Here is a 16,009-nt window from a genome sequence, read left to right as displayed (position 1 = left end):
GGAAACAGGAGTAGTGCTGAGTGATTGGAGAAGTTCTACTAGTTGCCCTGGACTGGCCAAGATGACCATGGTACGCGGACATGCATAAACTACTTTCGGGGAACCCTCTGTGCCTACCTCCACACAGGGACCTTCTCGGACAGGGTCTGATCCTCCACGAAGATCCGTCTCTATTCTGTCTTACAGTCTGGCCCTTGAGAGGACTAGCCTGAAGAATTTTGGTTACTCAAAGGTAGTAATTGGTACTCTGCTCCAAGCACGCAAGTTCTCCACTTCCCTGTCTTACATACGGATCTGGAGAGTATTCAAAGCCTGGTGTGAGAACCGCGGGACTCTCCCGCGGACAGCCAAATTCCCATGATCCTGGAGTTCCTGCAGGACGGTATGAAGAAGGGGTTGTCACTCAACTCCCTCAAGGTTCAGGTGGCCGCACTGGCCTGCTTCAGAGCCAAAGTGGACGGCATCAGTCTATCAACCCATCCAGATGTTTCCCCCTATGGAATCTCAATCTAGTACTAGACTTCCTAGTGGGAGTTTCCTTTAGACCTACCTGCAGTCTGTCACTATGGCTCCTGACCTTGAAGACTGCATTCCTAGTGGCAATATGTTCAGCCCGTCGCATCTCCGAGCTCCAAGCCCTATCCTGTCGAGAACCGTTCCTCAGGTTCACACCGGGATCCATACAACTACGCACGGTCCCCTCTTTTCTTCCGAAGGTGGTTTCTCAATTTCATCTAAACCAAACCATATCGCTACCATCTCCAGATGAACAGAAGAACTCATAAGACTCATGCCGTATTCGCCATCTAAACGTCGGCAGACTCCTAGTCCGATACTTGGAAAGATCGTAATCCATACGAAAGACAGACCACCTATTCGTCCTTCACAGCGAGAAGAAACAAAGAGAAGCGGCCTCTCGGGCAACCAAAGCCCGCTGAATCAAAGAAGTAATCAAAGCGGCCTACATAGAGTCAGTGAAGCCTTCGGCCCATTCTACAAGGGCCCAGACTGTGTCCTGGGCAGAAACCAAGATGCTGTTGCCTGCCGAGATCTGTCGGGCGGCGACATGGTCCTCCATACACAACTTCTCCAGGTTCTACTGCCTGGATGTCCAGGCCTGGGAGGACACAGCCTTTGCAAGGGCAGTATTAAGTGGGCCACGGGCAGCCTCCCACCCTGTTCGGGAGTAGTTTTTGTACATCCCATTGGTCCTGAGTCCATCTGCTACACGCTAGTAAATGGAGAAATTACTTACCTGATAATTTCGTTTTCCTTAGTGTAGACAGATGGACTCAGCATCCCACCCACAGCTGCCCCAAAATCTGGAAACCTCGGGTGACAATCCCCAAGAACCAGACAAGCACGAGTAAGCACCCTAGTTGCCGAGTGTCGGCATTATTCGGTTGAGTGCATTGGCGGTCTCCAATTTGGAAATCAGTTGAACCAGGCCTAGTTAATGAAGTTAATCAAGTTAATCAAATTATTAAAACACACATATATCCACAATTGCTTTTCGAGGAGAATACTGAAGAGCTAAGCTTCCTGCACAGGTATATGAAGTGCTGGCATATGCTTGAAATCTGACTCCATCTCCCAATCTGCTATCAGGATACACTATACCCATTGGTCCTGAGTCTATCTGTCTACACTAAGGAAAACAAAATTATCAGGTAAGTAATTTCTCCATTCTAGATCATTTATAAATATATTAAAAAGCACCAGTCCAAGTACAGATCCCTGAAAGCACTCCACTGTTTACCTTTCTCCATTAAGAAAACTGACCATTTTATCATACTCCCTGTCTCTATCTTTTAACAGTTTGCAGTCCACAAAAGGACATTGCCTCCTATCTCATTACTTTTTAATTTTCTTAGTAGTCTCTCATGGGGGACTTTGAAAACACCTTCTGAAAATCCAACTAAACTACATCTACTGCCTCACCTTTATTCACGTTTAATAACCCCTTCAAACAAATGTAGAAGATTTATGAGGCAAGAATTTCTTTGGGTATATCATGCTGGCTTTATCCCATTAAACCATGTCTAGCTATATATTCTGTGATTTTGTTCTTTAGAATAGTTTCCACAGTTATTCCTGGCACTGAAGTTCAGGTTCATCAGTCTGTAGTTTTACAAATTACCCCTAGAGACCTTTTTATATATTGGTGTTACATTGACCATCCTCCAATCTTTAGGTACAATGGATGATTAAATGATAGGTTACAAATTACTAATAATAGATCAAAAATGTCATTTTTTAGTTCTTTCAGAACCCTAGGGTGTATACCATTTAGTCCGGGCAATTTTCTCCTCTTCACTTTGTCAATTTGTCCTACTACATCTTCCAGGTTCACTGTGATTTAGTTCTGTTCATTTCAATTATAACTGTTGAAAAACATTACTGGAATAGATATCTCCTGAACATCCTCATTAGTAAACAGCAAAGCAAAGAATTCATTTAGTCTTTCCATAATGGCCTTGGCCTTATCAAAGACTCCTTTTTGAAAGTTTATTGCTAGAGCTGTAGATTTACTTATTGCCCTCCCAGTCACTGTCAAATTTGATCATGTTATGATCACTATTGCCAAGTGGCCCCACCACCATTCTCTCTCACACCAAATCCTGTGTTCTGCTAAGAATTAGATCCAAAATGGCTCCCCCTCTCATCACCTCCTGATGATCACCTCAGTATGTCCTGATGTTACATTTACCTATTTAATATTGGGGTAATTGAAAACTCCCATTATTACTGTGCCAAATTGTTAGCTTCTCTAATTTCTCTTAGCATTTCATCATCCTCCTGATCATTTTGCCCAGGTGGATGGTAGTATATCCCTATTGCCATATTCTTCCCCAAAACACATGGGATTTCTACCCAGAAATATTCTACTCTGCATTTAGTCTCTTTCAAAATCATTATCCTTTTGGACTCTATGCCATCCTGAACATAAAGTGCCACCGACCACCCCACCAAGTTGATCCACCCTTATTAACCAATAATCCTTGATGCTTTTGACGTAACTGACATCGCTCTCTGCTTTGATGGAATGGGGGGAAAAGGGGAATTTATTTATTTTATTTATTTATTTGTTTTTAAAGACCGGTGTTCGATTTACATATCACATCAGTTTACATATAAATTAATGGTGCAGAAAGTCAAGCATTTCCTTTTGTTTAATACATGGAACAATTATAAACAGTAACATGACAGTGGAGAATGTGTGGGAAGAGCTGGGAAACTGAAAGTGGACAAAGTCATGGGACCCGTTTAGATTCATCCCAGGATACTGAGGGAGCTCAGAGACATGCTGGCAGGACCACTGTGTGATCTGTTCAATAGATCCCTAGAAACAGGAGTGGTGCTGAGTGATTGAAGAAGAGCGGTGGTGGTCCCGCTTCACAAGAGTGGGAGCAGAGAGGAGGCTGGTATCTTTTAGGGATGTGAATCGTTTTTTGACGATTTAAAATATTGTCCGATATTTTTTAAATCGTCATTAATCGTTAAAGAGTGCGATACAGTAGAAATTCCACCGATTTATCGTGAAAAAATTGTTAATCGGGTTAGTGCACACTAACGGTAGTTAGGAAACAACCTAAAAACCCACCCGACCCTTTAAAACCACTCCCTTAGCCTCCACCACCCTCCCGACCCCCCCAAAAACATTTTAAAATTTCCTGGTGGTCCAGTGGGGGTCCCGGGAGCATTCTCTCGTGCTCGGGCTGTCGGCCGATAAGCAAAAAACCCACCCTGACCCTTTAAAACTGCTCCCTTAGCCTCCACCACCCTCCCGACCCCCCAAAAAATGTTTTGAAATTACCAGGTGGTCCAGTGGGCCCTGGGAGCGATCTCCCGCTCTCGGGCCGTTGGCTGCCACTAATAAAAATGGCACCCATGGCCCTTTGCCCTTACCATGTGACAGGGTAACCGTGCCATTGGCCGGCCCCTGTCACATGGTAGGAGCACTGGACGGCCGGCGCCATTTTTAAAGATGGTGCCGGCCGTCCACTGGATCGGTGCCATTTTTATTAGTGGCAGCCGATGGCCCGAGAGCAGGAGATCGCTCCTGAGGCCCACTGGACCACCAGGTAATTTTAAAATGTTTTTGGGGGGGTCGGGAGGGTGGTGGAGGCTAAGGGAGCGGTTTTAAAGGGTCGGGTGGGTTTTTTGTTTATTGGCCGACAGCCCGAGCGCGAGGGAACGCTCCCAGGACCCCCGCTGGACCACCAGGTAATTTTAAAACATTTTTGGGGGGTCGGGAGGGTGGTGGAGGCTAAGGGAGCGGTTTTAAAGGGTCGGGTGGGTTTTTTGTTTATCGGATCGGGCGCAGCTGCTAAAAAAAAAAAAAACGATCGGGCCGGACAAAAAAAAATGCACGATTTGAATCGGAACCGGAACCGAACCGATTCCGGTTCCGATTCACATCTCTAGTATCTATAGGCCGGTTAGCCTCACCTTGGTGGTGGGAAAAGTAATGGAGACGCTGCTAAAAGACAGAATAGTGAACTATCTACAGTCGGGAGAATTGCTGGACCAGAGGCAGCATGGATTCACCAGGGGAAGATCCTGTGAGACAAATCTGATTGACTTTTTCGACTGGGTAACTAGGGAGTTGGATCAAAGAAGAGCGTTTGACGTCATCTACTTGGATTTCAGCAAGGTTTTTGATACGGTCCCACACAGGAGGCTGGTGAATAAAATGAGAAGCTTAGGAGTGAGTGCCGAGGTGGTGGCCTGGATTACAAACTGGTTGACGGACAGAAGACAATGTGTGATGATAAATGGAACTTACTCTGAAGAGAGAGCAGTGTTAAGCGGAGTGCCACAAGGATCGGTGTTGGGACTGGTCCTGTTCAATATCTATGTGAGCGACATAGCAGACAGGATAGAAGGTAAGGTTTGTCTGTTTGCGGACAACACTAAGATCTGCAACAGAGTGACACACCGGAAAGAGTGGAGAGAATGAGACGGGATTTAAAGAAGCTGGAAGAGTGGTCGAAGATATGGCAGCTGAGATTCAATGCCAAGAAGTGCAGAGTCATGCATATGGGGTGTGGAAATCCGGAAGAACTGTATTCGATGGGGGGTGAAGGGCTGATATGCACGAAGCAGGAGAGAGACCTTGGGGTGATAGTGTCTAACAATCTGAAGTTGACGAAACAATGTGACAAGGCGATAGCTAAAGCTAGAAGAATGCTGGGCTGCATAGAGAGAGGAATATCGAGTAAGAAAAGGGAAGTGATGATCTCCTTGTACAGGTCCTTGGTGAGGCCTCACCTGGAGTACTGTGCTCAGTTCTGGAGACCATATCTCCGAAGAGACATAGACAGTATGGAGGCGGTCCAGAGAAGGGCGACCAAAAAAGTGGATGGTCTTAATCGAATGACTTATGAGGAGAGATTGAAGAATCTAAATATGTACACCCTGGAGGAAAGGAGGAGCTGAGGTGATATGATACAGACTTTCAGATACTTGAAAGGTTTTAATGATCCAAAGATAATGACAAATCTTTTCCACTGGAAAAAAATCAGCAGAACCAGGGGTCACAATTTAAAACTCCAGGGAGGAAGACTCAAAACCAATGTCAGGAAGTATTTCTTCACGGAGAGGGTGGTGGATGCCTGGAATGACCTTCCCGAGGAAGTGGCGAAGACCAAACTGTGAAGGACTTCAAAGGGGCGTGGGATAAACTCTGTGGATCCATAAAGTCTAGAGGATGTGAATGAAGAGTGGGTGGTTCACGGGAATGACGGCTACTACCTGGAGATAATACCCTTATTCAATAAACATACACACAGTTAATGCGACCCCAGCATTGCTCTAAGCTTCAGCGGCAATGAGGAAATGTGGAAAAAAGGATTTGCATTCACAAAAAAGCGGGGAGTAGCTTGCTTGTTACGGTGGTTGCTACCCCAAACCAAATAAGTTGATACTTCACTTTCAATGTAAATCCAGCATAGCTCTCTGCTTCAATGGCAGGGGAGAAAGTCTGACACTTCACGCATATTTAGCATAGCTCTATGCTTCAACGGCAGGAGAGGAAGTTTGACGCTTCAAGCATATCCAGCATAGCTCTCTGCTTCAACGGCAGGGGAGCAATACTGATACTTCACTTTCAATGGATAGCCAGAAGGGCTCTCTGCTTCAACGGCAGGGGAGAATGAATAAAGGTGGATCTATATTCAGGCAACAATCAACAAGGACTGAATTACATAGTCTGGATAAACAGATAAGCATGGGTGTAGCTTGCTTATTGCGGTGGTTAATAGAGATGTGAATCGTGTCCTCGATCGTCTTAACGATCGATTTCAGCTGGGAGGGGGAGGGAATCGTATTGTTGCCGTTTGGGTGTGTAAAGTATCGTGAAAATCATTAAAATCGTGAGCCGGCACACTAAAACCCACCCCTGACCCTTTAAATTAAATCCCCCACCCTCCCGAACCCCCCCCCCCCAAATGCCTTAAATTACCTGGGGGACCGTAGCCTTAAATTACCTCCGTAGCGGCGGTCCGTAGCTAAATCGGGGGAAGGGGGAGAGCAGGAAAAGCGGCACACTAAATCGTGTAGTCTTCAGCCGGCGCCATTTTGCAAAATGGCCGCCGCAAAATGGCGGCGGCCATAGACCAAAACGATTCGACGCAGGAGGTCGTTCTGGACCCCCACTGGACTTTTGGCAAGTCTTGTGTGGGTCAGGAGGCCCCCCAAGCTGGCCAAAAGTTCCTGGGGGTCCAGCAGGGGTCCGGGAGCGATTTCCTGCCGCGAATCGTTTTCCGTACGGAAAATGGCACCGGCAGGAGATCGACTGCAGGAGGTCGTTCAGCGAGGGTTCCGGACCCCCGCTGAACGAGCTCCTGCAGTCGATGGTGGGGGATTTAATTTAAAGGGTCGGGGTGGGTTTTAGGGGGTTTTAGTGTGCCGTGTTTTAGTGTGCCGCTGGACCCCCAGGTAATTTAAGGCATTGGGGGGGGGGGGGTCAGGAGGGTGGGGGATTTAATTTAAAGGGTCGGGGGTGGGTTTTAGGGTGTTTTAGTGTGCCGGTTTTCCTGCCCTCCCCCTTCCCCCGATTTACGATTTTTTGACGATAAATCGGGGGAATTGGTATTGTATCGTGGCCCTAATGATTTTTGACGATTTAAAATATATCGGACGATATTTTAAATCGTCAAAAAACGATTCACATCCCTAGTGGTTAATACCCCTAACTGATTAAGCTATTTCACTTAGATGCAGTTCCAACACTGCTCTCTACATTAATGGCGGGGGTGGAAGGGAAATCGAATAAAAAAGGTTACTAAGAGCCAAGAGAAACATAAGTATGTGAGAGAAAAAAAAAAGTGTGAAAGCTTGCTGGGCAGACTGGATGGGCGTTTGGTCTTCTTCTGCCGTCATTTCTATGTTTCTATGTTTCTATGACATTATAACAGTAACATGATTTAATAATAAAAGTAGTAGTAGTGATAAAATAGAAGTAGTATTAAATAAAGTAATAACATAGGTAGTCATAAACAAGGCTGGTATTTGGTATAGGGTGCATCGGAATTAGAAGCATTAGTGATAATATGCATGGATCATGTAGCATAGTAGATAACATGTGGGTGGTTGAAGGTGGTGTTTAGCCTGACTGCAGGGGTTAGGGCCTGGCTTGGCATTCATTTGTGTTTGTAGTAGGGAAGACTTTGTGGAATAGCCATGTCTTAAGATTTTTCTTGAAAGATTGAGTGGATGGATCTGTCTTAGGTCTGTGGGGAGTTTGTTCCATAGGGTGGGACCGGCAATTGATAGTGTTTGTTCCTTTGTTGATATCCATTGGGTGGCTTTCAGTGACAGTTTTGTAGCAGGCCAGAGTTTGAGGAGCGCAAAGTCTGTGTGGAAGTGTGGAGTTGAAGGGGGGTAGTTAGCCAGTTGGTTTTGCCATTGTAGAGAATTTTGTGGATGTTGGTTAGAGTCTTGTACTGTATTCATTGGGGGATGGGTAACCAGTGTAGGTCTTTGAGGATGGGTGTGATGTGGTCTGATCTTTTGGTGTTTGTGAGAACTCTGGCTGCAGCGTTTTGGAGTAGTTGGAAGGGTTTAAGAGTGGAGGCTGGGAGACCAAATAGAAGGGCATTGCAGTAGTAGAGTTTGGAAAAGAGGAGAGCCTGTAGGACTGTTCGAAAGTCTTGTGGGTATAGCAGTGGCTTGAGTTTTCTTAGGATTTGAAGTTTATGGAATCTGTCTTTCATCAGGTTGTTGGTGTGTTTCTAGAAGTTTAATTGGTTGTCTAGCATGACGCCAAGGTTCTTTACTGTGGAGAGTGTTTGGTTTGTGAGTGGGTGTGAGGAGGGGTCAGTGAGGGGGGTGGGGAGGGTTTGTTGGATATGTATAGGATTTCCATTTTGGTGTGATTGAGGATGAGGGATAGTTGTGTGAGTAGGTGTTTTATTGAAGTTAAGTGAGAGTTCCATAACTTAAGTGTGTGCTCAATGGAGTCTTTGATTGGGAGTAAGATTTGCACATTGTCGTCATATACATAGTGCATCAGACCTGTTTCGTTTAGGAGCTTGCATAGTGGGGTCATATAAATGTTGAACAATGTGGTTGATAGGGATGAACCTTGTGGTACTCCGTGGGGGAGGGGGATTTGCTTGGATTCAGTGTCGTTGAATTTGACCTTGTATGACTTGTTGGAGAGGTAGGATTTAAACCAGCTGAACGTTGTGTCTTAAAGTCCGATTTCTTCCAGCCTGTGTATTAATGTTTTGTCTTGGCTAAATGCCGCTGATATGTCAAGGAGGATGAGTAGATATGAGGTGTCACAGTCTAGGCCTCTGAGAATTGTGTCAGAGAGGGAGAGTAGTAGTGTTTCGGTGCTGAGAGAGGTTCTGAAGCTGTGTTGGGTAGGGGAGAGTATATTGTGGGTGTCCAGGTGTTCAGAGAGTTGACGATTAACAATTTTTTCGAGAATCTTGGCTATGAAGGGTAGGTTAGAGATGGGTCTGAAGTTGGCTAGATCAGATTCATCGAGATGAGGTTTTTTGAGTATTGGTTTGATGCTGGCGCATTTTAGGTTATCGGGGAAATGCCTTGGTCGAGTGAGAGGTTGATTATGGTTGCTATTGGTTTGGCTATGAGATTCGGTACCTGTTTAAGGAATTTTATGGGAATTGGGTCAATGGGATGAGATGCAGGATTGATGTTCTGTATGATTATTTCAATTTTGGTTGAAGCAACCTAATCGAAGTGTGTTCATTTATTGTTGTTTGTGTGAGGTTCTGTTGTCATCTCTATGTTTGCATGGGGGTTTTTTGTGATTAGATTTAGTATTTTGTTGTTGAAGAATCAGGTTAGTTCGTCACTGGTATTTGTCTGATTGGCTGTTTTGAGTGGGTTTTGGATTGGTTGGGTGAGGTTGTTGACATATGTGAAAAAGGTTCTGGGGTTGAATTGGTGGTTATGTATTTTCACAGCGTAGTAATCGTGTTTGGCTTTATCAGTGTCGGCTTTGTAGATGTATAGTTTGGTTCTGAAGCTGTATTTCAGCTGAGGAGTGGGGTTTCGTCTCCACTTCTTTTTGGCTTGCCTTAGCAGGAGTTTGTTCTTCTTCAGCTCGGTGGTGTACCATGGTTTTTTCTGCTTAGTGAATGGTTTGAGTTCTTTCTTGACGAACGGGCATTTGATTCTGGCAACTTCCGTGTTGATGTTTAGCCAAGAGTCTATGGCGGAATTTGTGACTGTTGTGTTTAGGGATTTCAGAGAGTTTGGAAGAATTTCAATCAGGTCTTCGCTGGTGCATGATTTGTTGAACTCGATTAGCTTATTGTGCTTCTTGAGTTCTGAGGTGGGGTTTGCTAGTTGTATGTTGGTTTGGATTAGTTTGTGGTCTGACCAGGGGATTGCAGTTGCTGTTGGCGGTGTGTATTTTGGTATTTTTTCATTGGTGAAGATGATGTCGAGTTTGTGGCCCACTTTGTGGGTGGGGGTTCTTATTATTTGTTGAAATCCGATTGCATTCATGAAGTCTGTGAGGAGTTGGCTAGTAGCTGGGGGGGGGGGGGGAATCGGTCCATGTGTATGTTGAAGTTGCCCAGAATTATTGCAGGGATGTCCATGTTAATGTTGTTGGCAATGGCTTCTATTAGCGAGGAAAGATTGTGTTTAAGGACTCCTGGTGGAGAGTAGACGAGGAGGATTTGGAGGTTCTTTGATTTGAAGAGTCCTAGTTCGAGTGGGGGAGAAAGGTTGATGGGATGAAGTTTGAATTTGAGTTTCTTTGAGGCTATGAAGAGCAGGCCACCTCCTTTTCTTTTTGGGGGGGGGGGGGGGGGTTGGTAAGGGAGATGATTTTGTAGGCTTTTTTGAGTAGTTGGTTGATAAGCACTGTGTCAGAGCCTTTGAGCCAAGATTCGGTGATGCAGAGATCGGGGTGATTGTCTAATAGGTAGTCATGTATTAGTGGTAGTTTTTTTGTGATTGATTGTGCATTGATTAAGGTCAGAGTGAGGATGGTTAGAGCTGTGAAGAGTGGGTTGTTGTGGGTTGGTATTGTGGTCAGAGAGCGTGGTCTGGTGAGGTTGTGGTTTTCAATTCTTGTGTAGTTCCTGGTTGTGTTGCTCCTGGTATATGGTATGATTGAGATGGTGTAATTAGAATGCATGTTTGGGGAGATTGAGTGTCTTTGTTTTATGTTTGAGAGAGCTGGGGAGGTTCTTGGGTGAGAATGCTGTATTGGTTGTTGAGTGTGGTTGTTGGAATTGATTGTCTGGTTGAAGGGTGTGATGGCAGCGCGGAAGTGGCAGCGCAAAGGGGCACGCAAAGGGGCTTGCTCCTTTGGACATGCTCCTTCGGCACGCGGTGCCTGGAGTGAGGTGGGTTTTAAAGTACTCACTCGGCACGTCCTCTGACGTAAGGTGGGGGCGGTCTCGATGATCTTCAGTGTCTTCAGCTTCCAGCGGCAATCGGGTAGGCCTCGGCGCTAGGGTTAGGTGTCTGCTGGTCGTGGTGGGGGTCGTTGGGTCCTGCGACGGTGTCGGTCCTCCGAGTGTCCTCCGCCCATCTGTCGGGTCCTCCAGGGGCCGCGCTGGAGTCAGGCCGCGTTCTCTGCTGGTGGCGGCCTCTGCCTGGGGAGTCGGGCTCTGGGTGCGGTGGGCACAGTGGGCTCACTGTGCCCACCGCGCGGTGGCTTGGGTGGCCGGTGGCAGTCTTGCCCATGTCAGAGGAAAGCGCCTAGAGTGAGGTGGGTTTTAAAGTACTCACTTGGCGCCTCCTCTGACGTCAGGTGGGGGTGGTCCTCATTGATCTTCTATGTCTTTAGCTTCCAGCGGCGATCGGGTAGGTCTCGATGCTAGGGCTAGGCGTCTGCTGGTCGCGGTGTGGGTCGGTCGGGTCCTGCGACGGTGTCAGTCCTCCGAGTGTCCTCTGCCCGTCTGTCTGAATTGGATTCAGAGGACAATCAACATGGGCCCTTACTGATAAGCAAACATAAGGGAAAAAGAACAGGACTGCTTCTACAAGTTCAAAAGCAAAGCATATCGAGCAGCACTGTCTGAATTTTCAAGAAGCCTCCTCACCCAGTAAAAATGTTGCTTTGTTAATATATAAGGCTTTTGGATAAATTACACACAGGCTGATACAGTAAGGACGCGAAAGAAAGAGTGCAGTAGTGCCGGGCGCACCCTCGTTTGCCGCATGCACAGTCCGGATCACATACCGCTCGATACAGTATTTAAATGGCATGCAAATTCACGCCGCGTCCATGAAGCGTCCATGAAGCGCAATCCATTTTACTGTATAGAGTGCTATACAGCGCCTATACAGTATCCTGGGTGCGCTGGTACCTGTCATTTCAAATGACATTTGAAATGACAGGTACCAGGAAATGGATACAGGAGAAGGGCTGGTGCAATTTATTTTGTTGTCCTGTGCAAATGATTGCTTCACTGCCTGACCCCTCACCCCCCGGGACAAGACCTTTAGAGGAGCCAGGATCGGGCAAACTTTCCCCAGCCCCCGCTCACCTGCCCTGGCCGCGTCCATGGGTGCCGGTCTCCCGTGCGGGCGGGCGCGCTGGCAGCTCCGGAGCAGCCCCAGTCCTCTCTCCCCTCCTCCCGAGCAGCTTCAGCAGCAGCCCGGGGCAGATCGGGCACTCCCCATGTGAGGCACGGCTTCCAGCAGCCCTCGCCGGCGAAGGTGCATGAACATCCGCCTGTACGTGCATGAGCGCACGCCGTGACCTCGGACATCCAGCCAAGCACTCAGGTCATGGTGTGCGCTCATGCACCTTCGCCGGTGAGGGCTGCTGGAAGCCGCGCCTCGCATGGGGAGCGCCCGATCCGCCCCGGGCTGCTGAAGCCTCACAGGAAAGTTTGCCCGTGAAATTTCGTCTCTCTCTGCTGGGGCTTGCCTGACGTTCCACACTAACACAGGGGTAAGGGTAGGTGCTAAATTAGCAGGTTAAACACGCGGCAAAACTGCAGGTTAAAAAGGCAATAATCGGGGCGCACGTTACTGGATCGGAGGGAATAGCTAATCCGATTGTTTACATATCATATACATGCCGAGGGCAGAAAGGGTTACCCGTTGATTCAAGAAGCGGTAAGGATGGGTTAAAAGGGAAAGTGAATCGCGGGTTGGACTTACTCGGCCAAATTGTGGGTACAAAGTGGGTTAGAAGCAGGGTAACCGCGGCCGCGCTTTACTGTATCAGCCTGACAGTGTGGCAGTTACTATCCTTAACAGAAACATGGGGGTAGCTTGCACGGAGCAGCAGTTACTTACTATCCTTAATTTCAGAAACATGGGAGTAATCTGCACAGAGTGGCAGATGCTACCATAGGAAACTTGTTGGGCATACTAGTTGGACCATTTGGTCTTCTTCTATTGTCAATACTATGTTACTATGTTATTATCATTGCATCTCAGATCCTTTGTCCATCCAGTAAACACGGCATCTTCCCAACACAGGCACTCCAAGGTCCAGGTTCCCCTTCAATGTGTATTTTAAGACATGACTCATGGAGTGATGGACATTTGTAAACCACTTTGTTAGTGTCCAGTATTACGTTTAATTAAGAAAAATAGCCTAATACTGTATATTTTGCTGAATTAAATGCAAAATAAAATTAACTAAAAAAAACAGTATATGTTTGAAACTGGGTATGGTTTAGGAAGGCAAGTGTGTATATAATAGTCATCTTTGATGGCTCACATGATCTCTCAGGAAAATTAAAAGGAAAGGCTAATTTTTATTTTTTTTTAAAGGGACATGGTTTCCAAAATTGCAGTTTTGATGGAAGGAAGCAGTTGTGTTCTTAATGAAAATAAGCACACAACTGTTTAAAGTCAGTGACACAAACCTTATCTATAAGTCTTTTCATGTGATTGTAGGTTTTTTTTTGTTTTTTTTGCTATCTTCTTTCATAGCATTTGTTATACTGCTTACATATGTTACATCAGCTGGATTTCAAATATTTTTAGAACTTCCTAGTTGATATGAGATAAAATTGCAGATCCTTCATTTTACCTTTCTGATCTTAGAGATTTCAGAACTTTATCTTTAGTTCTATATCATCAATAATCCTCTAAGATGGGGTATGTACTAGCAATAAGGGCAGGGTTTTTTTTATTATGATGCCTACTTCTAGGCACTGTCCATATCTGAAAATGAAATTTTAAATGTCACATCTGCTGAATATGACCCAGAAGGGTTGACTCTATTCCACTTTCTAGTACTTGAAAATCCTGACTTTAGGGGCTGAAAATTTTTTATGACCAGTCAAAAGATTTGATACTCAATCGGTTGTTGCCAAGTTGTCTTATTACTTTTTCTTCCACTAGCTGACCTTTTAAACTCTCACAGATTTGGAAGCTGCTGGCAGGATCTTTTGTTAATTTAGATAAAAATATTTCCTGAAATCTGAAAGAAGATGTTTGTAAGATGGATAATTATCTAGCCTTTAGAAAGAAGGCTAACTATTTTTAGTTGGCTTTTTCTTATTAATAAGTAGTGCTTGCTGTAAGATCATTTACTCTTTGATTAATTCTATATGTTTTGCTGAATTATGTGCTATGTTTTTGTTTTTTTCTTTATTGTTTTTATTAAATATTCTGAGTTTTAGATTAGTTTTTACTACTTTAGTAAACCACTTTGAGCATTATTTTTGAGGAAGGCAGGATATAAAATTGAATAAAGAAATTGTAGTAGTAATAATAATATTTCAGTACCGCTAATAAAAGTTAAATGTGCTCATTTTCACAGGATAAGATATAACAAAATGTCAATATCTCGCCCAAATGCAATAATTGGAAAATATCGTATGATTCAGCATTTCAGAGATGCAAAAAATGAACCCAATCCACAGAGGTAAAAGAATCATCTTAAGATACTTTTTAGCTTATTATTTTTTAAGGTGCACACTTTTTATTCCAAAAGTGTAAAACTCCAAGAAAGAAAATGTAAAGATAAGAAATAAAACATATTTGTGAATAAGAACCAATGCAAGTTGATATTCTAAATAATCTAGGCTGTACATCAGCAATTTTACATATTCAGTAATAGGCCAATGCAATACCAACATGCTAAAAACATGCGTCCAAACTGGATGCACTTTTTTTTAATGTGCACACAATCACTTCACCTGGGCACTCGATACAATAGGAAATGAGCCGCTGTTCTAAAATGGACACGCCAGGGATAACTTGTGCATCCCTAGCGCATCCATGGCATTGAGCGCCCAGGAGATGTGGCTGTGCGCAGGTTAGGAAAATGGATGCTCGATGTTACGAGCTACGGGTTACGAGCCCATAAATTGAGCATCTCTTTTCCTAACTTGACCACTTTAAAGACCTTTTTTTTCCCCCTTGTTGCCTCTTTGGTTCCTTCTGCTTAGTATAGCGACAATATTAAGTCGGAGGAACCACAGAAAAGCACAGAAAAGCAGTATGTTCTGCTTTTCTGTGCATGGCTTGGGGCGCCTCAAAACGTAACACCAGGTCTAGGGCTGGCATTAATTTTTGAGTGTAAAAACATGTGTGTCCAGCATGTGGTAACTTTTTACATTGGGCGTACTAGCTAATAGCCTCATCAGCATGCATTTACATGTGATGAGCACTATTATCTATGCGCTGGTTTGGACGAGCATTTTGGATGTGCTAATCCCGATATTGTATCTGGCATAAGTCTAGTGTGTCCAAAAAGCACATCCAACCGGGCGTTCAGCGGCGCACTGACCTTAGTGCCCAGTATTGCATCGGCCTGTTAGAAAGCAGAGCTGAGGTTTATAAAAAAGTTAAGTAATTCCTCCATGAAAGAGAGAAAAGTGTAATTTTTTTTTCCCTTGTGTTCACAGGTTTGACAGAATTGCCCACACCAAAGAGACGATGAACTCTGATGGTCTAAATTCACTCTCATATGAAGTGTTGAAAACTGAGAAATATCCATTATATACAATTATAACAGTGAACATTGGTTTACCAAAAAGTATTTCTTAGACTGGACAAATCCTACAGCACCTTTTAATTTCATAATTACATTAAATCGGAGTGCCTTTTGACTTTACACAAGGAAAATATTGATAGTGGATGCCTTATTTAATTTTTCAAGTTTTTTCCCAAGCAACTTGGACAGGGGGATTTTTTTTGTTCCCATTATGTTGACTTTATACAACTTCCCAGCTCTACTTTATCTTTGGTGACTATAAATTAAAATATACTGTTGGCAATGCCTCTTACTGCATTAAGGGGTAGATTTAAAAAAAATACACGTGCGCCTCCATGTGCGCGTGCTACCCAGCGCACACACACGGACGCATGATTTTATAACCTGCTGTGCTGGCGCGTGTATTTTATAAAATTCCAGGTCAGTGCGCGCAAGGGGGGGGGGGGGGGGTATAATTTAGCAAATTCGCATGGCGACACATCAGGTCCTTCCCCAGTTCCCTCCCGGTCCACTCTAATTAAGGAGCGGACTGGGAGGAAACTTCCCAACCCCCTACCCTAACCTCCCTTCCCCTTCCCCTATCTTACCCTCACGCTATCC

At 44.9% G+C, this 16,009-nt stretch overlaps 1 protein-coding gene across 1 annotated transcript in view; it reads left to right on the top strand.

Moving 5' to 3' along the window:
* Nucleotides 1-15,747, top strand: part of LOC115092865 (beta-1,4-galactosyltransferase 1-like) — a 222,746-nt gene extending 206,999 nt beyond the window's left edge. The window contains exons 5-6 of the mRNA XM_029604243.1: nt 14,231-14,335; nt 15,321-15,747. Coding sequence (XP_029460103.1) covers nt 14,231-14,335; nt 15,321-15,462 — 247 coding nt within the window. The 3' untranslated portion in view covers nt 15,463-15,747. The remainder of the gene's footprint in view (nt 1-14,230; nt 14,336-15,320) is intronic.
* Nucleotides 15,748-16,009: the final 262 nt, after the last annotated feature.

Source organism: Rhinatrema bivittatum, chromosome 1 (assembly GCF_901001135.1).
Source record: "Rhinatrema bivittatum chromosome 1, aRhiBiv1.1, whole genome shotgun sequence".
In the NCBI taxonomy this organism is placed as follows: domain Eukaryota; kingdom Metazoa; phylum Chordata; class Amphibia; order Gymnophiona; family Rhinatrematidae; genus Rhinatrema; species Rhinatrema bivittatum.
Note: the sequence above shows the minus strand (reverse complement) of the source record. Positions and strands in the feature narration are given on the sequence as shown.